The sequence below is a fragment of the Pholis gunnellus genome, assembly GCF_910591455.1.
Source record: "Pholis gunnellus genome assembly, chromosome: 5".
Classification (NCBI taxonomy): domain Eukaryota; kingdom Metazoa; phylum Chordata; class Actinopteri; order Perciformes; family Pholidae; genus Pholis; species Pholis gunnellus.
Genome location: NC_136531.1, coordinates 25,531,667 through 25,553,106, shown reverse-complemented (window position 1 = coordinate 25,553,106; position 21,440 = coordinate 25,531,667). Strand labels below are relative to the sequence as shown.

The 21,440-nt window shown below is 40.5% G+C and overlaps 2 protein-coding genes across 4 annotated transcripts; one reads left to right on the top strand and one right to left on the bottom strand.

The window, feature by feature from the left end:
- Positions 1 to 348: 348 nt before the first annotated feature.
- On the bottom strand, positions 349 to 11,896 carry LOC306695918 (uncharacterized protein). The gene is made up of 6 exons (XM_079159355.1): positions 11,731 to 11,896; positions 5,004 to 5,088; positions 4,779 to 4,889; positions 2,147 to 2,203; positions 1,587 to 1,757; positions 349 to 1,226 (listed from the first exon to the last, which is right to left on the bottom strand). The coding sequence occupies exons 2-6, from the start codon at positions 5,082 to 5,084 to the stop codon at positions 1,119 to 1,121; spliced, it is 528 nt and encodes a 175-aa protein (XP_079015481.1). The 5' UTR covers positions 5,085 to 5,088; positions 11,731 to 11,896; the 3' UTR covers positions 349 to 1,118.
- A 93-nt stretch (positions 11,897 to 11,989) lies between these two features.
- Positions 11,990 to 21,065, top strand: tmem176 (transmembrane protein 176). 3 transcript variants are annotated; one of them, XM_079159353.1, is made up of 8 exons: positions 11,990 to 12,113; positions 13,337 to 13,465; positions 14,629 to 14,739; positions 14,939 to 14,995; positions 15,316 to 15,462; positions 17,090 to 17,206; positions 18,485 to 18,568; positions 18,674 to 21,065. In XM_079159353.1, exons 2-7 carry the CDS (start codon positions 13,340 to 13,342, stop codon positions 18,539 to 18,541), a joined length of 615 nt encoding a protein of 204 aa, XP_079015479.1. In that variant the 5' UTR covers positions 11,990 to 12,113; positions 13,337 to 13,339; the 3' UTR covers positions 18,542 to 18,568; positions 18,674 to 21,065. The 3 variants fall into 3 exon arrangements, with proteins under 3 accessions (XP_079015479.1, XP_079015477.1, XP_079015478.1); XM_079159351.1 differs by having other exon boundaries at positions 18,485 to 21,065; XM_079159352.1 differs by lacking the exon at positions 11,990 to 12,113 and adding an exon at positions 12,736 to 12,804 and having other exon boundaries at positions 18,485 to 21,065.
- The last annotated feature ends 375 nt before the right edge of the window (positions 21,066 to 21,440 follow it).

Here is a 21,440-nt window from a genome sequence, read left to right as displayed (position 1 = left end):
GCTCACCACGATCCTGCTCACTTAGAAATATTAACATATAATCTCCAATATTTTAGGAATTATGTTCCATAGTTCCACAGCTGACATCAACCGTGTCACAATGTTATATATATATTTATAAAAGCAAAGGACATGCAGAGGTGTTATTCTGAGCTGAGGCTGACTTAGCTCTGTGTAATATTTGAGTCTTCAAAGAAATGACTGTCGACACATAAAAGCAGTAACTTTAGATTTTTCTGATATTAAATTAATATCCAACCATCTTAAACAACGGTAAGCCACCACTAATTAATTAGCGACGAGAAGCTCTTATATATGAATGAATAGGGATATAAAACAGTGTTTTATGGGAGGACACAATTCAATTCATTTATTTTGTGTAGCCCAAAATCACAAATCACAAATTTGCCTCAGGGGGCTTTACAATCTGTACACATGGGACATCCTCACATTGGAACAGGAAAAACCCAGAGAGAGACTCAGGGTTTGTTACAGAAAAGGTGAACATCATCAGTTACTATGGGAACAGACTCAGAATTTAAGTTACTTCTTTTTCTGGAACTTAAAACCCAGAGTTTTATCTCAGTGTACGTATACACTGATATTGATTATCAATATCATATCATATAAAATATATCATATACTGAATGCAAGCAAAACTACAGAGCAAAATCACACTCTTTCTGATTGAACCAATCTATGAACTGTCTGAAACAATGGATATCCGCGGCCCCAAACGGGCCCCAAAAACACGCAAAAACATGCCGCTCTGCTTGGAGCTAAGCCCCCCCTTTCTTTGAATCCTAGAAACGCCCCTGTATTGATATATCTACAATACGCCAATATATGGGCTGACTGTGTGGCTCGATAATATCATTGGTATGAAAATAACTTATTTTTCGTGTATTATCCCACTATATTATTATTTTTCCATTTATGTTGGAAAGTCAGTTTCCATTGACTGAGGAGGAGTAATTTGCTACCTGTCACAATATCAAATGTCATCAAATCCACTAAAACAGAAATCTGCCGGATTGACACTTTTGTTAGGAGAATGATGTGTTTTTAAAGAAAATGAAATGCTGATATGGAGTAATTCATCACATAGCATGTGTGTATCAGTCTGTTTTGAGTGCTCTGAGGGCGGAGACAGTCAGGAGGCAGTGCAGGACCACGGCCCCAATGTCATAGAGCAGCAGCAGCAGTGTCAGACTCCAGCAATAGGCCTGCAGGAGACAATGAAACACATCATACAACTATACGTACCCAAGTGACTAAACTGCAGTCATCTCCAATAATCTACGCTGACTCTTTTCATCCACTCTTCCTGATCTCTTCTGTCAGAAATGTGTTGGTGCTGCGCTCATTCCTTTCCACCCTTCTATGGTAGCTATGCACCTATTGATTTCTCCTTATCATCATCACCATTCTTCCATCTCGCTCATCTATCCATCCCCCCCAACCCAATCCCCATTCAGCTCATCTGTCATTACTATGATCAGTTTTTTTTCTTCTTGTTCTTTGTCTTCACCCTGAGGAAAGAACGGAGAAGAAAGAAAAGAAAAGTTTGATAACAGCAAACTGACCGCCAGGCGTTCCCGGGGAGAACAATTATCATCTGACATTCTGTAGCCATGGGTGGATGCAGGTTCCACACACAGCTCAGTGGATAAGGTGCTGAGGTTGTAGCAGTAGAGGCAGAAGGCAAGCAGCGCCCCCAGCAGGCCAACCGCGTGACTGCACGCGCAACCTCGAAGCTGTGGAGGAGGGCAGTCAAGTTCCATCACTGTGCACTTACACCCACACACTGACTGTATTGCTGCAGATTTGAACATATGAATTTACTGTAAGCCAAGTATTACTGTTGTCTTTTTTGGGCTCGGCGTGTCAAGTTAATCTATGCCTTTGGCTGACTGTGAATTTTAGCTTAGCATATAACAATAATAATAATAATAAATGAATACACTATTTATACAGCACTTTTCAATACAAAGGTTACAGAGTGTTTTAGAAGATAGAAATGGCAGACAAACAATGATTTGTATTCTTAGATTATACAATGTAACAGAGACTTGATGATGTATCAGGTGTTGGTTTGCCCAAAATCTCCCATAAATCTTGAGATTAGCTGTTTATGTGACCGTACCAGTAGTCTGCTGGAGTTCCTTTCATTGGCAATGGTGAATGATCCTCCTGTCACAATCTGTAATACACACAATATTGTACTTTAACTGGCAGACTAAAATTGCTTTCATCAGAGTAAAGCACATGCAGCAAAGAGCCTTGTATTTCATCATGTGATTTCTTTTCTTACAGTATATTATTTCATCTATTTCGACATCCTTTCCATGCACGGACTGATTTAGTGCTTTAAGGTAGAGGTGGGAAGCATGAATCACTTTGCAGATTTAAATAATACAATTTGTTCAAGATCACAGACTATGTTTGTTTGTCTCGTTGAAGAATAGCTTCACATCTCTTTACAGGAAGACAACAGTCACATGTCCATGCACATTTAAAAGGTTACTGGTGGCTGTAATCATTCTTCCTGGTCATACTCATGAAGGACAAAATCCTTGTTCTGTGTAAAAAGATACTTTTAGACTTGAGATGAAGCTAACCTGAGGCTTCAGCGGTCTGATTTAGTTAAATCAAGTTCATATTTCCCAGTGATAGAGTGTGACAGTGTTGTGGTATGATTATAGCAATGACCCTTTCAATTTACATACGGACACGTGAGTGTTGTCTGAGATTTATCCCAAAAATCTATCCTGCAGTCTTATATATTCCATCAGAGTAAGGTCAGTCTGTTGCTGGTTCCTTCTTGAAAACCTCTAGCCATCATGCAAAAGCAGGTGTGTGTTGCGTCTGCTACTGGTTTTTAATGGGTTATTCATCGATTATTCCTCCGTGCTTTTTGAACACACTTATATTATGTTTCATTTCCAGTAAAAGGGAGGCTGTATTCTTAAAATAACCTCCGTTTTTACTTTCAGTAATCTACTCCTTAGCCATTTACTCTGGATAATCAAAACACACTCTGTTGTGTCAGCAGGATTATTGTGTGTATAGGCTATTCATCATATAAGGAGCCAGATAATTATTACAGTAGTGACATTATTAACCATGGTTTTCAGATCGTTCAATAAGCTGGTAACCGGGAGGTAACATGCTGTATGCAAGGGGGTGAGCTGGCGGTTGAATGTGGTTGTTTTCAATGATTCAATACACTCAGTTCAGTTTTAGGATTGAGTGTACAGCTGTAACCCTTACATTTAAAGTTACAATAGGGAGTTTTTAACTGGTTATGAAACAGCCCTCTTGCTCCTACATTGGTATGTAACGTCTATTTCATTTATGAAATACAGTACATTGCCTATGTTTCCACATTCTTGTCTCATTCGGGGTCTGATAAGTAAATTCCTCCAACTCAGTTCCACATATATTGCCATTTTCCAAGCTACTGCAGCTGTCCCATAGAGAGATAGTTTCACATCAACATATGAAGTTACATTAGTGGGTAACACAAAGCTAGCTAAAGTTTGGCTAACGTCACTTGAATGTAGCAGAACATTAGCTGCATTTGTTGATCAGGCGCACCGCGAAGCGTTTTGTGATTACCAACATGCACCGGGGCAACCAACAGTAGTTAGTGTAAAGTTGAGTGGCCAGACCACTGAAGTACGTCTTTATTTCACTCACTTCCTGATTAAAATGCATGTGCTAGCCAGATCAAGATTTTGATGACATGAAGCTTAAATTAAAGGAACTGAAAATCAAGACTCAGATTTCAGAAGAGAAATGTGTTTGTTTCGTAACTGGATACATAGAAAAAAGGAACCTGCCTCTAATCATTTTATTTTGGATTTAAAAGCATTTAACAAGAATAATTTATTCAAGTCTTTCTGTAATATATTTCATGTCAAACCCTTTTTTCAATTTCTGTACGGTCATTTGGGACAGAAATGCCACAGGGACTGCCGAAACCCTTACAAAATGAAAGTTTCTTGTCGTTGCTTTGATTGTTCTTATGGATCAGTTTGGGTCATTTGTTAACCAGATTTGAAATATATTTTGCTGTCTTTGGTTATCTAATTCTTGCCCGGTGGTGTTTTAATGACTGAAATGTTGTTAAAAATTGGATTTAATCTGCAAGAGGTATACATATATGCATATATATATATATGTATATATAATAGGGGCGGTTGTGAGACAGAACTAGAGCGGGTCCTCCTCTAATCAGAAAATTGGCGGTTCGAGTCTGCATGTCAAAGTGTCCTTGGGCAAGATACTGAACCCCAAATTGCTCCTGATGGTTGTGTCATCGATGTATGAGCGTGCGTGAACGTGCATTAGCTTAGATCCTGATGGGCAGGTGGCACCGTGTATCGTAGCCTTTGTCATCAATGTATGAATGTGTGTATGAGTGGGAGAATGTTGACATGTAGTGTACAACACTTTGAGTAACTGGAAGACTAGAAAGGAGCTTTACAAATGCAAGTCCATTTACCATGTATCATATACTATTAGTTCCTAATGGAACCTCCCTTAACCAGCGTTGACTGCTACTCTACTCTGATCAGCAGCGGCACTCTTACAAATCCTCGATATGATACAACAGCAAAAACAAATAAAAATAAAATATATTTGTCAATGTCTGGTGCTGTTCGGTCAGTTTGGTATGTACAACCCCCCCCCCCCCCCCAAAAAGAAAAACACACACACACACACAAACACAGTCAGACTAAGAATTAGAATGTGAATCATGAGGTACGTACTAGAATTCCTAAAACAAGTGGCAGTATGAAGAATTTTGGCAGAGTTGGGTCAGTGTACACAAGTGGGACAGACAACAGCAGCTGGAACAGCCCCAACAGGATGGTGATCACCTACACAGACAGAGTTTTGGCATTACACATTATCGAATAATCATCTTTAGGAAGTTAGACTTCAAATTCAAGTTAAGGTGACTTCACCCAAACTGAATGGTGTCCTGATCTTACCGCAGCGGCTTCATGGTCAAACCAGGCAAAGAGACTACGTAACCTGGGTTCAACTGCTGCCACCACACCCTCAGAGGACATGTTACTGCAAAACAGGAAACGTTAGTCAGATACAACAAGGGAACAAATTTGAAGTGAAGAATTTGAAGTTTTTTCCACAAATCCACTTCTATTATAATCAAACCAAGTGCTACCACCCTCGATTACAGTCCATATGAAGAAATACACAATACAATGTTGCATTGCATGTACAATGTCAACTTTCATTCTGCTACCACCAGCCAACTGAAAGTTGCTGAACACGGAACTAATTCCATTTAGTCAAGTTCTGTACTTAGGTAAAAATGGAGGTACTTTTTTTCTACTTCTACACCATTACATTTCAAAGGTTAATATTGTTCATATTACTTGTTATATACTTGTTATTTTACAAATCAAGATTTTTAAATCCAAAACATATAAATATGATGTCTTTATATATTAAACTACTGATCCTGCTGCAAGTGGTCAGGAATGTACTGCCACTTCATTATGAAATGGTTAATGGACTGTACTTGTATAGCACCTTTCTAGTCTCTTGACCACTCAAAGCGCTTTAACACTACATGTCATCATTCACCCATTCACACCCATTCATACACTGATGGCAGGCGCTACTAAGCAAGATGCAACCTGCCCAGCATACATCAATGGCACAGTCTTCGGGTGCAATTTGGGGTTAAGTGTCTAAGGACTGGAGGAGCCGGGGATCGAACCCCCCATCTTCAGATTGAGGAACGACTTGTTCTACATTCTGAGCCGCAGTAGCTGTTATTAGTAGTAGTATCAGTGCTGGTGGTAGTAGTAGCAGTAGTAGCATTGGTGTGACAAAGGTAGGATAAGTATTAGTAAATATAGTGTACACCTAAATGGATATTGATTTTTTTAAGATTAGCTTTTCTAGGAGTCTGACATTTGTTTTGTAGTACCTAATACAACCCCACTTCAAAACACCTGATCTATCCCTGCAGGACCTTTACTTGTAACAGAGTCATTTTACAGTGTGGTACAGTTAAATACAGGATCTGAATACTTCCTCCACCACTGGTGGACTTTAAGACTCTCTCAATCCTCAGACCAAAACTCTCCTGATCCCATCTTCAAACATAGATGGGTAACAAACTTGCATTTAGAAGGCACCAGGTAATAAATTACACTTTAAATACTTCGTTAACTGCCAGTTAATATTAAATCATTACACCATAGATCGACACAATAAAATGGTTCATTAAAATAAGTCCAACTGCAGAAAGGAAACTTTCCAAGGCAAACATTTTCGTGAGAGAACAATGTTTAAAACTGCATACCATAATCAGAGAGAAAGAGGAGAGCAGACTATACAATAAAAGAAAAGACATGAACAAACCCAAAGAGCAACAAAAACAGACCACATGATCATGAGACACACCACTAGAAAGGGGAAAGGACAGTGGGAAGCCAATGAAACTCAGAAGCATGTGTGTAGTATTTGTGCGTATCTGTTTGGACAGGAAGAAAGGATTTGCAAAATAAAGACCAAAATGAGGTAGTGAAAGTGGGGGGGAAAGGGAACAGAGAGAGAGTGTGAGTCTGTTAGTTCATCAAAACCACATGTCGCAATCCTCTTAGGAAAGACAGGAATGCTGTTGGATGAGAAGCAGATGTGTTGAGAGGAAGAGGAGAGAAGGAGGAGGAGGAAGGAAGGGAGGGTAAGAAAAGAGTGGGGTCTGAGAATAAGAGGACAGAGGGAAGGAGAGGTTAATGATAAAATAAGTTGACAAGGCCCACCAGAAGTGGGAGGAACATTTAGTAAATGAGTTGTCTAGAAACATGCACACATTTGTCACTGATGTCATTAGTACCGACCACCGGTTGGTCAGTGGAGGCCCCATTGTAATTTAAAGGATTATTATCAATAGGGTTGTAGCCCCTATGGGGCTATCGAGTTTTGAGTTTGTTTGTTTGTTTTAAGGGCCCGAGTGGCACTGAAAGTGCAAGGAACCCATTGTTTTTATAGTTATTCTGTTTCGCAATTAAATTTTCAAGGGGCTGGGGATGCTTGACAAGTTACAAAAATTGGCACATGCTTCAGAACTTGAAAAAATTGCAATGTTTTGCAATGATTGGGCTCAGGCGTGGCCAGTGGACTCTGTATCGCCCCCAAATGCACACCAGGGTGAGGATAAAGTTCCATTGAAATTTGGTGCATTATTTTCAATTTTATAAACACATTTGAGGACTTTAAGATACACATAAACGTTGCAACCAAATTCAAACTAGTAGTCATAACTGGGCATGAGCATGGCACGTCGGCTCTATAGTGTTCCATAATAATTTTTAGCCTTCAAACCCATTTTTCACACCCTTGGTGTACTTGAAAACGTACAAAACTGGTGAAAACATCAAAAACAGTGAATATTATGAGCATGTACAGTGATTACGTTGAGGTCTGTCTAGCGGGCTCCATAGCGCCCCCCTGATGCTGCGTTCACACCAAACGTGGCGCGAATTACTCACGTGAGATTACATACAAAGTCTATGCACAGACGTGATGAGACTGGAGTGACGCAAATTTGCGATGGCGAAGAATTGAATTTGAATTCGGGCGAAGTCGTGCAAATTCGCGTCAAACGCCAAAATGCCCCAAAAGCGTGAGTTGACATTTTTAAACTGGCGAAAAAATGGCGTGACGCTGCGGCGCTATAGCCTATCAGCGTTGAGATGTTTCTCCTGTCATCACTGACTTCCTGCCGTTGTTGAATCAGGAAATAAATACTGTAGCCGTTCACCCAGAGCGCTACGATACCTCATATCAATTAGGGGTGGGGGAAAAAATCGATACAGCACAGTATCGCGATATTTTGCGTGGCGATATTGTATCGATACACGGAAGCCAAGTATCGATCTTTTATTATATAAACTATAAACTTTTTGGTACTAGTACTCAATTGCTTTTTCAGTCCACTAATGGTGCTGAGTTGTTTTCTGGTGAGGTCAGAAAAGGTCATGGGTCAGTGAGATTGGTAGGAAGTTGGTCAAAACAAAGAGACATCGATCGGAGAAAGAAATCAGAAATGGGACTATTTATTGTGTTCATTCGTGTAAATCGCGCTGGACGCGCCGGAGAGGGGGCGCGGCTTATCGCCCTGAAAGCCGTTCAACTGTCCGCCATCAACCGTGGAAAAAATAACCTCTATTTCTGCTCAGTACGTGTTGTGGAAGTCCCAGATATCACGGGAAACTAAACGCCGTCATGTCTGGTTCATAACATAGTCCAGAGGTTTCATCGAGCTCACTGTGTCTAGCAAGCCACACGTCGGCTGTTTACTACATCTGTATGAACACAAAATAAACTGATTTGGCTATGATTTAACGGCAATAAACTGACAAAAAGGGACTCCGAAATAACTACGTAATGATGCCGATTTGTACTTGTTTTCTCGATGGAGCTTGGATCGATCGGTGCTATTCTATGCTAACATTGTAGCAGCTCCATCAACACTCAACATAACGTCATCTAGACGTAAATACGGCAGCATCTTTTCATTGTTTGCACCATATGGTGCATGTGTTTCTGGCAATTCTGCAATCTGGCCTCACAACGGGCGTTAAATCTGCCAACAGCAGCCAGGCTCATGGGGAGAGTGCAGTGCATAACTGTCTCTCTGCCCTCGACGTCCACGCATCGCAAGTTATACCAGTTATATAACTCTTATATCGTACTCATAGAAGTTATAGACACGTTTGCATTCAGTTAAGTTTGTCAGGTGCATGCAACATCTATGACAGTGTTGGTCAGTCTGTCTGCTTGACAATCCCATTTTGCTGCAATAAAAATGATTGAAGTGAGATGAACAGACTGAAAACTTTATCTTATTAGATAAAACATGTTGACACAGTTTTCCTTTGGAGACATCATTTGCAGTTGAAAAAAGGTAATAAATCGCAATATATGTTATCGTAATACTCAGCATATTGCAGTATGGTGATAATATCGCAGTATTGTGACAATATCGTATCGCGGGATCTCTGGCGATTCCCACCCCTAATATCAATATAGACCGGACCAAACTATGTGTATATATGTGTGTGTGTGTGTGTGTGTGCGTAAACCTTGCGGAGAGAACTAACTAAACATGAATTCAGACTTATTACAAATCAGCATCATTACGTAGTCCCTTTTTGTCGGTTTATTGCCGTTTGCCGAAGGCCTTAGTTGGGACATAGTCAACCGACTAATGTGACGCTTAATTGCTAAGGAATAGTCGATACCTTGATCGATGATGTCATAGGTCATGTGACAATACGCCATTTTGGGCACTTAACAGGTGTGGAGTTTTTCAGAAAAAAATGGTGAGATCATTGTTGTCATCTTCAATGTCAAAAATCAAATTGTTTTATTTGCCTGGTAAGAAGTCAGCCATTTTGGATTTTGTGTGTATTTTCATTTCACCTCCTTAACACTTTTAGCATTGAAACACATCTTTGGTATTCTGGAAAACTCAAAACTTGGCATACACCTCAAAGCCTGTGGACATTCAGCAGGCTCCATAGCTCCCCCTAATATGTCCCTTAGTTTGGTCCAAAATTTGGTACTGACAATTCTCTCATGATTTTGGATATATATTCTTTTCCCCACTCAACCAGGGGTCAGCCATTTAGATTTTTGTGCATTTTTGGTATTTTATGCAAACTATTTTGAACTTTGGTTGGTATAATCCCCCTTCCAACTTTCTGTTGGTGTGACTCGAATATACATTGTCCAAACTTCCCCAAATCTTCCATGCTTCATTAAGAGACCAGGCCTGAACACATCTATGTACATGCCGAATATTGACTCACAGTGCTGCCCCGCACACTTTAGCCACCTTCAGAACAGTTTGTTGTTTGTTGATGTTGAAGCATCCTTGCACTCAGCAGAGTACCCTTTTATGATTGCCGTTATCCCTGCCCCAAAAACATTTGCCCCCCCCTTTCTTTCATAATTGATGAACCGTTTGTTGCAGTATATTGTGAGAGGCATACTTGCACTCAGCAGAGAGATCCTCTTTCATTAGTGACGGTTGGCCCAACCCCCTACAAATTAGCCCCACCAACTTGTATAACTCATGAGCTGTTTGTCGCAGACTCTTCTGTGAGGCATCATTGCCCAATATCTTAGGCATGTGAGGTAAAAACAGGGTATAAACAGGTACAGGTGTAAATGGTACATATAGAGATAGACAGGGTTCATACGGGTATAAAAATGGTAGTTACAAGACAGGACAGAGGGCAAACAGGTACAGACAGGGTACATGCAGGTACAGACAGAAGGGGAATACAGGTATTGACCAGGTGGATACGGGTACAGACAGGTATAAACAGGGTACCGATAGGATACAGAGAGGGCGCATACAGGTTCTAAAAGGTGTAAAAACGCTGGAGAAGTACAATTTGGCACTTTAACCTCACAGCTCACAGTCAATAGGTAAGTTTCCATTCACCTGTTTGTGGAAATTCCAAAAATTTAAAACAAAATTTAAATATTGCAACATAAAGTTTTTACACTTGGCTGAAATGGAAAAGACAAAAATATTGGACAAAATGCATTGGAAAACAGACTTTGTCGTGGTACTGGTATATTAATTTAGTCTGTTTCCTGTTTATTTTTGAGGTTCTGTGCCTCATGTGTCCTGTGTTTGACTGAGTTTCCCTCCTTTTTTCTGCGTGTCACCTGTGTTTAATAAGCCTAGTCAGCCTCTCTCTATTCCCATCATTTCTACCACATGTCTCCCCACCTGTGTCTGGTGTCATTAGCTTCTTGTGAATTACTAGTCCTGTCTTTTCACTGTTGGTTGTTACATGGAGTTTTGTTGAGTGTTACCTGCCTGCTGTCTCCGTGTTTGCTTCCTTGCCCTATAGCTGCTACCTAAAATCATAACATAGATGAGACGATTGTCTTTGAATTTACTTAAAACTGCAGTGTTAGTTAAGAACACTGCTGATCAGAACGGGCGAATGCTTGGCCAATTAAAACAACTTCACACTCAACACTGTGTTTCCTTGGGTCCTGAGCAATACACCTGTCATGACATAGTTACCACACTTGCACTTTGTGTATGAATCTGTATTTGTATTTGTGTATGTATCTGTGGATATATTTTCTTTCTCTGTTCCTGTTTTCTATTTTAACTTCTTTTTATTTCCATTTTAAACTTCTTTTTAAAAAGAAAAAAAGCCTCCTGTGGACAGGTGTTGTAAATTAGCATTTTGCTACAAACACTTAACACAGTGCATCTGGGCTTTGTGCATAAATGTATGTTACAATTCTAATGCTACTGTGATGTCCATATCAAATAAAATAAACAACAACAACAACAACAGACATGTCGCGACTGCTGGAGGATCGAACACGTGAAACTGGCCTACAATCTGGTCCACAGGGCAATAAACACCAATAGCCCCACACAGCTTCAGATTTATAATGATGTTTAGATCTTAAAAGGGTTGAATTGTGTTACTATGCTACGTCAGTGTACCCCAAAATAACTTGCAAAAGACACTCTACGCACGTAAAAACAAATGCGACACTGCAGTTCGAGAAATTAACCAATGTGACTTAAACACGCGCCCCCAAACACCCCCCCGACCCCACCGCCCCACCCGATTTACATATAGACTTATTTGTCCTGCCATGTGTGACCCCAGAAGGTTTCCGCTGGTTACTTACCTCGACTAAATGTTTTACAAGTGCAGGTTTGCCTGAGATATCCTTCCGAGGAAAACAGTCGATGGACTTATAACGGAACAGACTCACGACAACAAACTGACTTCTGGAATGCACGAAACTAGGAGAGGAAGCGTAGGAGGAGCTCCGCTGGATTCTCATCCAAGGACGGAGAACACAGTCTCTCTCTCTCTCTCTCTCTCTCTCTCTCTCTCTCTCTCTCTCTCTCTCTCTCTCTCTCTTTCTCTCTCTCTCTCTCTCTGTCTCTTGTCCGTTTTCTAAACGTATCCCCGCATTTACCCGCTTGCACAGAAGAGAAAGCAGGGAGTGGTCGGAAGAAAGAAAGGAGGACAGATTTATTAATTTATCCTGAGAGGAAAGAAAAGGTAGGAATGAGATATTTTGTGCATTCTAAAAACTAGACAGACCTAAATGCGTTTTGTCCCCGTTAAAGTGAGAGGACACTGGTATTTACACGATGCGTAAAGTCTCATTTAATATGTAGAATGAGTTTCTGATTAAGGAGATGGTCCGTCGATAAACTTTGTAGGAGCACAGGCGCACAATACTGTTTCCCAAAAACACCATGAGCTTCAACAGCCCAAGTCATGTGAGTTGACAAGATTACGCAATACTCTCATCAATGTGTGCGAAACCTTGTGTGCGTCAACGCTCAGTGGTGTTACGCACACCACCTATTAAATCACTGCACTATGGCAGAAGCAGCAGCAGTAGCCTACTGCGTAAAGCTCATGACAATCATTTGCAGTGACAGTCGGTTTTGATTGTTATACACATCTGTAATAATGTGGGGATTGATCCTTCTGGGGGGAATCAGTCTTCATCATATCCAAAGGCGGATTTCTGTAATCATGAAATGGCCCCTTTGCAAAACAACGCGAATCTAGTGACGCAACAATATCGAGCATGTGCCATGTTACAAAGCAGTTCAAAAAGAGCTGTCAGAAGTCTGAAGGGTGCCAGCAATGTGAACCAGTCTTAACGGACCACACCGATGAATAGCCATGATAGAATAATACATGGCTGTTGCTTTATGGGCTCAAACATGCACAACAGGTATGATTCATATATTTTTCCTATTCAATTTTATATTGATTTTTTTCAATTAAATCTGAATTGAGTTTGTGTGAAGATGTTCCAGTTGGAGATTTGTTCAGACACGTTTTCATGTCTTCATGCAGACAAGTTCCTGCAAAATAAAAGCTGAATGTATTCATTTATTTAAGAGATTGCATTCTCAACATTTTCAAGTTCTATTTTTAAAGGAGATTTGGCCACAAAGTCAAACTTTGTAAAAACATATTGTTAGTCCCACTCACTATACACTGAAAGCTATTGGTCATTAAGGTAAGTTAATATTATGTGAATATTGTAGTAATTGTTGTTACTGCTTCATAATTACAATCCCATCAGCAGTTTTCATTGAATAATGACATAAAAAGAAAGAATGCCTATAACAATGTGTATTGTATTTCACTTCATTTGTTGTTGTTTTTGCAATGCAACGTTCAGCTCTGTTGGTTTTCTGCACGACCTGATCTGAAGATCAGATCAGATTGTAAAGAAGTGGGCTCTGCTGCCTCCGCAGGTGATGTCGGTGGCAGTCTCCAGGGATCTGACGGTGCAGGTGTCGCAGGATACAAATGTTGTCAAGCTGATTGACAGACAGCAAGCTCTGCGCTCTGCCATCCAGAGAGGAGAGCCAAAATGTCTGGGGGTGAGTGCAGGCAGATCTCTCTCTCTCTCTCTCTCTCTCTCTCTCTCTCTCTCTCTCTCTCTCTCTCTCTGTGTGTGAGTGCAGGTCCGTTGGCACACAGATCTGTAGAGTGATGAGTGAAAGTTTTAAGTATGGACCAAGATTTGCTTGTGTAAAAGAAAAGTCAAACATTCTTGAATACACTTGTGATACACTTTTTAGCTGTCGTGGACAAGAGCATCAAGATCACTGTTTCATCTCTACCCGCTGTAGAGAGAGGTCCAGGATGTGTTTAGCCTAGCTTAGCACAAAGACAGGAGGCAGGAGCAAACTGCTAGCCTAGCTCATTCATTTAACATTTGCCAAGTCATTTTGTTCAAAAAGTCTTTTCAATCCTGCATTGATTACACCTATATTTACTGGCTTGCAGTCTTCTTCTTCCCTATCTTCATTGGCACATTGTAGCACGTCTTGGTGTGTTTACAGCCACCTGTAGATCAGTGGAATACTGTGAAACATGATTTACATGTGTGCACTGCATGTGTGTCCTTCTGCGTGTGCACGCGATAAACAATACAGGTAACAACTCAGACAAACTTAGACTTTTCGCCCCGGAAGAGCGCTGTTCTTGTTCTATGCCAAACGAAAAAGTAAACGTTGACATTTTGTCAGGTGACTTGTCAGCGTCATGAGTCACTTTTATTCTGTCCACAGAGGACATGAGCTGATGCGTGATTGTGACGAGCAGCAAACAGACATTCTGAAAGATCCTAAACATTTTTAATTCTCTCCGCTGTTGGAAATGTTTGGATGTGCACGGACAGGCAACACCTGCCACATGGAACCCTAGAAGGGCCGTTGTCTGCTGTGATGTTTCCGTGGACCTCCAACTTATCTATTATCTGGATGGGTGGAGAAAATTGAGGAGCTTTGAGAATGTTGGTTCCCCTCACGGGAGTATTAAAGATCCAAACATTTCTATGTCTCGATTTCAGCTCATGTCCGTGCAGAGAGTATAACCAAGGCTTTCCTCACTCACCTCCTGCACCGCTTCTTTGCTGTGTTTTGGCAAGCCATGGCTTATCCTATGAAACAGTCGTGCTAAATTGTTAGCCAACTGGATCCTGGATCACTGGTGTCACTAAGTTAGTGTGTGTATGTGTGTGTGTGTGTGTGTGTGCCAGGTGAGTCAGGTGATGCTGGGGCTGATGGTCATGTCCTACTCCATTCCTCTGCACTTCACTGTCCTAACTGAAGTGGTCAACCTTGGAGTTCCTTGGTGGAGCGGCTTAACGGTGAGTCTGCGTGTGTGTGTGTGTGTGTGTTCTTGTTTTTTCTTCTTTCTTTAGATTTCAGATTTAGATCATGTGTTCTTAAATAAAATAAAACCCATAACACGACCTAGGAAAAGCACAGGGACCTTAACATTGTGACGTAATGTTTGTCTGTGCTGACTTCCATGTCTCCTGGGTGTGTGTGTGTGTGTGCTCTTAGTTCATCACAGCGGGAGCAGTGGCTATCGTCTTGGACAAACACGGCACCATGAAGATTGTGAGTCTATAGACAACACACACACATACAGTAGGTGTGTGTGTGTAATGCGTGGTTGAATACAAACACGCTGTCTTTGACTGAGATACATGAGAGGCCATCTGGCCTCCTCACTGAGTCTGGAGTCAAAGAACAACAACCTGCAATTATTCAACACATACAAAAATTCTGTCACCGATCCAAAGCCCCCCCCCCAAAGAAAGAATCCCAGCTGTGTCGCTGCTACAATACTTGTACTACCGCAGCTGCTCATATAACTACTACCATGTTCTTTATTGCCCCCTCTAATTTTAAAGAGGTGAACTGTGGCTGTTTTTCAGCTGCGGGTGTGTCTGATAGCGAGCGGGGTGTCCACCGTGCTGTCAGTGGTGGCTGTGATCATCTACTCTGTGGACATCAACAGGAATCCGGAGTCGCCCTGCGTCAAGACGCCACATGCCAGCTGTAACGAGGAACACTACGCCTCGGTTGGTACCTGCTTCATTTCATATCACCATGCTTCTGTGCCAACAACATACCTTAAGACTTGAAATACTTCAGTGTAAAGTGTTAAGATAGGATTAGCCTTTATTGATCCCCAGAGGGGAAATTCAGGTGTAAGCAGCACAAAGACAGAATAAGTACAATAAATATAGCAGTAAAAACAAGTGTACAAATAAAATAATAATAATACAACTAGTATAAGAGTAGAAACTATACAAAAATGAACAAGCGTAATAAAAGACACATTTGCAAAGTAGTGACAAGTGAAAGTGACAAGTGACACGATTAAGCGGCATGATATGATTAAACAGTGTACACCACAATAATACGTAGTAATGATACTGAGTGTTGTTTGTCTTGATTTATCAAATTGAAATATACAAGTATATGATGTAGTAAAACGGTACAGCAAAACATGGTGAAGTATGATACAGTACAGTATATCATTATTATTACTTCATTTCGCAACCTTGTTGTACAATGACTTGTTTAGTACAGAATGAGGTATAAAGAAGAAAGAAACAAAGAAACCTTTTGGTTTTGATGTTCATTTGTGAAATGTATACGGTGCTCGTATGAAAATGCATGCTACTTAAATAACACATTATGCAAGTACACTGTGCAAACTGGCCAACGTCTGAGCAGCCACATGACAGAGGCTTTATATCCATTAGCAAGGAAGCAGAGTCCTCTACTGGAAACATGAGTGTGTGATAGACATCATTCTGTCTCATGGGGAAACGGATTGTTTGCTTTGCCATGTTAACGCTGTTTCAGGAAAAACTCAAGATGGTAGTTATTTAGCACCATGAAGGCCTTGCTATCATGCTCACCAGGATTTAGATGGATCTAGTTAAGAAGAAGCTATAGAAGTAGTTCATAATAATACGGACCCTGTTTACCAGTCAGTGTTTGGGTCCCGTGCTGCTGCGCTCTCTACGGAGTACTACGGAGTGGAATTAGTCAAAGAATCATCACAAATGTGTATTACATGATCTACAAACAAAGAAATAAGATTTACAAATGTGCTCAACGATTTGTGCGTAGCAAATTCATGTTCCAGTCTACACACAAACACCAAGCAACTTAAAGATGTGTGAAACAAATGCACGCATCACAATCTGAATGAATACCGATATGTTACATACAGATTTTTAACTTCAACTTCACAGATCTGTTCATGATCTGTGTTTTAAACTTAACACCACAGGTTAAATAACAGTAGTGTTGATAATGCCGTCTCCTGTGATCACGTATTAACTCTGATTGAGTTCAATTCCAATGGCCATTAACACAGCATTGAGCTATTAAACGTGAACGTGCATGTGTTAAGTGTTGATGTTACACACTATTGTGTTGATCATTTACTCTCTTGCAGTGAAACAGCTGTGATAGAGTACATTTCAAACACAGTCTGAGCCACACTGTGTGGTGTATGGGGTGCCAGGATAGCTTCATCTATGAGTGTAATACAATGAACTGTACTGTGACAGACAATTGATGAGTTGACAAAAATGAGAAATGTTGAGTAAATAATACTCCTCTCTGACAGCCTGCTGTCGTTCCTAATGAATGCGCTGTGTTTGTGTCGCTGCGTGTCCTTTGTAACAGACGCTGAGCAGAGGGCTGAAGTCGTCCCTCCTCCTCTTCACCCTGGCCCAGACAGTCATCTCTGTCATTGTCTGCTTCCTTCTCTTCAGACAGAGACGCAACTTTGGACAGTACGCTGTAAGACTCCAACACTTTCTCTTAATGAAGACTTGATTGATCGAATCAAAGAACATCCAAATCACATCACAACTGTTTCAGTGCTCATTTAAAAGGAATGAAGAAATGATTACAAAGTAAAACTCGACGTAGGAAAAGTGAGAAGGGCTTTTTGTGTGACTCTGTATAACACACACACACATACAGTAGTCTATAGATAGATACAGTATATGAGATTAGCGGGTCACAGATATAGTTTGGTGCAAATCCATTTTGGGCTTTGTAAGTGACTAATAGACCTGTATTGTGGTGCTAACATGTGGCTTGTGTGTTTCTTCTTATGGTTCTAATACTCTCTCCAGGTCAGTGACATTTTAAAGAGGCTTCTAAACCGGTTCAAACAGGACTGGATAACCCTTTGTACTTGGTTTTCAAAATTCAGATCTGAATCACAAATAACTTCATTAATACATTCTGGCAGAAGGCTTGGTATAGTTGGCAGGAAGTACAAAGCATTCGACAATTAATATCAGCAAGCGGCTGACCAAAGAATCAGCATGGTTGACAGGAAGATGTAATTGTGTATAAGTTGCATCAAAGTGAAACAATTAGTTGTCTCTACTAATGATGTGATCAAGTGGAAGCACACAAAGTGACAAAACAATAGTCCCGCCCTCAAACCTTGAGGTACACCACGAGAAAGCATCGGAGATGGAGGAAATGGAGCTACTTCGTTTAACTGTCAGGACTTGAACCACTCGTGCCAAAGCCGCTGATTCCAACATCATTAGTGTGTTGGGCAACAGCGGCACCAGAGCCGGCCCAAAGCATGAATGAACTAAGCGGCCATTTAAATTCCCGTGGCAACCAGAGGGCCCCCAAGAGCGCCTGAAATATCCTCCAAGAGAGCTTATAGAGATACTAACAATGAATAGTATTTCTGTGGATTAAAATGTATCTTTTCTACGAAGGAAATGTTTATTTTTCTTATAGTTTGTACCAAATAATAAGTTAAATCAATGTCATTTTTTGAATTTAACAGACATTACTTCTTTCCAAACCTACCAGTTTGCGCCACCCATTGAAAATGAATGAAGTTTCCACCAATATTAGCCTTGACCTTTAATACAACCTATTCAGCCACTGGAGATGTGTCCCAGTTCAGAGACCACCTCGTCCAAAGTCCACATTTAAAGACTGATTTCAGTACCGCATGAGTGGACATGGCTGGTCTGTGCTATGTGAAGAAGAGAGGGAGCGCTAACATGAATGCTGACTCTCTCCTTCTGTGTTTTACAGTCTCTCACTCAAGCTGCTTCATCAACCACATCATTCTCACCCACCGAGCTGAACTGATCAATCGTTGGACCACTAGTCTTTGAGGTGATGGATCACTTCCCATCAAGACCTCTTTCACAAAGGTGACTGATCGCCTGTTGTATGTGTATTGATTTTGTCTATCTGCTTGTATCTATGGTTTATCCACAGCTCTACCTGAAATGCCACCAATTGAGGAGCATTTGCTTTGTTAGTGTCCTTATGAATGTCTGTCGAGAGCCGATTATTATGTTATTTGTACACTTAAGCCAAATAATTCAAATCTTCAATGAACAACAGAGTTGTAGTAAAATGTATTGTAATGGCAGAAATAATACCTCTTAAACACTGGCATAATGGTTCAAATATGACACATTTACAAATGTATTAAAGGAGACAGAGAAAAGATGGAAAAAGAAATTCTGACACGTGAATCGACAGAGAGATTGTTTTGGTAAAACTACCATAAGACATTAGTACGGCCATTCGATGTGAACATCTATGCTGATAATGGCAGCACACTTTCTGGGTGGTGCAGGATGCAAAGTGCAGCCATGTGTGCAGAAAGTAGAGGACATTTCTGTGGCTGTAGGGCGCCGATGGAGACAGCGCGGGATCAGGAACAGTCTGTCATTTACACAATATCACTGACTGCATATCTATTCTCCTTCCTTATGGCACACCACTGTCTACCACGTGAAATGTGCATTAAACGTTGCATCAACATGTGTGTAATCAAGGTGACTGAAGTGATTTTAGGTTAAAAACACCTGAATTTGAACAGGTCAGATTCAGGTGTGTTTAACCTTTCCAGAGTGTCTCACTGGTCAAGACTGTTGTGTAACTCACATGAGATCAGGGCCAGAGGGCAGAAGGTTTAATGGTCTGCTGAGATAACATTTTTACCTTTTAGACCAACATAATCAACATTCTTAGTGTAATCAAAGTACTCCCACAGTGAAGCCCATAGTGGCGGACTCATACTGAGGGGATGCTTCACTGCAACACACCTTTTGAGGGTAAATGACACTCTGGAGGAAAACCTCATGTAGATGTAGTCTGTAGTAAACCTGCCGCTTTGTGGGGAATATACAGTGTTCACCATCAAGTCAGTGAGCACAATAAAGAGCCAAAGTACATATAAATAGCACCACTCATTTGAAAAACAAACAAAAAAGCAATTCCTAGGCTCACTTTCTTTCCCAGTGCTTTTGTATTACATGGTGTTGAGCTTATGGAGTTTGTTCAGGTTGACATGGAAGCTCTGAGCTTTGAGTTGGGATTGGATTTTTTTTTCCAAGGTCAAGAATTCATTTTCATACTTAGCAATGTTAGTATCCTGGATTAACCAATTCAGAGTCCAGACCTTCATCCAGTCTAGAATCTGTGGACATTAAAAAAAAAAAGTCATGATGAGGAAAACACACTGCATGTGAGGAAGAGACCTCATTGCACCTGAGGAGAAACTTCCACTGCAGGTGAGGCAGGAATGTCATTGCCTGTGAGGATGAAACGTTGAGGAACCTGACAGCAGGTGAGGAGGTAGCCTGACTTCTCTCTTCACTAGCAGTGCTGCACTTTGTTCCGAGAGCTGTGACTTCCAATGTGTTTCTTAATCTGAAAATGGTTTCATGGTGTTGTTTCAGTGTTCAGCTTTTCCTCACTTTTGGAATAGATTTGTGTATTTTACAAAGTATACATTATCATAAGGACTGTTTTGGTTTTTCTAGACTATTTACAGTGTTATAAAATACAAGTTTCTTCATTTTGTACTAACTTTTTAATATATTTTTGTTAATTTTATGCAAATAAAATTGTATGTAAATATATATGAATTAAACCTATAGTCCACTGAGAGAATTTTTTTAAACACGTGTGTGTGTGTGACAGAAAAAGTATTTATATACAGTATTTATATATATATGAGACAGCTGTTGGGATAAAACAGGCTTTCAAATGCACACTCTGATGGCAGGAAAGCGGCAGAACAAAACTGGGATTAAAAAACAGCTGTTTTCACATGTTTCCGAGGAAAAGGGGTAAACATCGCCATTTTCAACACCACACCTGCAGTCCTGCTGAGTTGGAGGAAAGACGTGATTTGGTTTTGGAATATATTCTATAATCCAGAAAATAGCGATAATGGAAAACAAATGTTCTTCCAGTTTGACTGATTTCTGACGAAATATTATAAAGATTGGGCAAAATTGCAAGTTCTCAAAAAAAAAGAAATACAAGGAATTGTTGAATATGTATTACAATCTTTACACTGCTGTCTTTGTTTGAGTATCTTTTATTTATTATCGAGCAGGAACCAAGGTTAGTGAGGTTGAAGAATGGAGAGTAAGGTGAGGAATGTGCTGTAAAGCAGCCTGTGACTGGAAGTGTGTGAAACGCCACCTTGTGCCATACAATCAGAAAACCCTGGGTTCTGCCTCATCATCCTTCTTCCTGCACCAGCATGGCACAAGTCTTTCATAGAGTTCATTAACGAATGTGGGAAATTGCAGTTTAATTGATTGTGTGTTATCTTTTAGTGTGTAATAAATTCACATTTGCCTCAGAGGGCTTTGCAATCTGTACACATCCTCTGTCCCAGGACTCTGTATATATAAATATATATATACAACAGGGAGAAAAGGAAGCAACCTGAGGGAGAGCACCAGAGGAGGATCCTCTATCAGGATGGACAGATGTGTGATAGATGCCATGTGTACACAATGAACCACATAACAGAGTTACACATGCAATGCATATGACAGAAATGACTCATGCAGTGATAGTGGTAAGCAGAATAATTACAACTACTAGTAGTAACAGCAGCAGTGGACATAGCAGAATAATGATAATAAAAGCAGTAATGGTATCAGTAATAGAAATAGTAATGTGACTAATAATAATAATAATAATGGTAGTAGCAGCAGGTGTCAGCAGGGCC

What these genes read in the sequence shown, in the direction of transcription:
- LOC306695918 (XM_079159355.1), bottom strand. Translation starts at nt 5,084, where the DNA reads ATGTCCTCTGAGGGTGTGGTGGCAGCAGTTGAACCCAGGTTACGTAGT. An exon ending in CACTTGTTTTAGGAATTCTA is followed by an intron (nt 2,204 to 4,778) that starts GTACGTACCTCA and finishes TGTGTATTACAG; the next exon opens with ATTGTGACAGGAGGATCATT. An exon ending in GGAACTCCAGCAGACTACTG is followed by an intron (nt 1,758 to 2,146) that starts GTACGGTCACAT and finishes CCTCCTCCACAG; the next exon opens with CTTCGAGGTTGCGCGTGCAG.
- tmem176 (XM_079159353.1), top strand. Translation starts at nt 13,340, where the DNA reads ATGTCGGTGGCAGTCTCCAGGGATCTGACGGTGCAGGTGTCGCAGGAT. An exon ending in GAGAGCCAAAATGTCTGGGG is followed by an intron (nt 13,466 to 14,628) that starts GTGAGTGCAGGC and finishes TGTGTGTGCCAG; the next exon opens with GTGAGTCAGGTGATGCTGGG. An exon ending in AACACGGCACCATGAAGATT is followed by an intron (nt 14,996 to 15,315) that starts GTGAGTCTATAG and finishes GCTGTTTTTCAG; the next exon opens with CTGCGGGTGTGTCTGATAGC.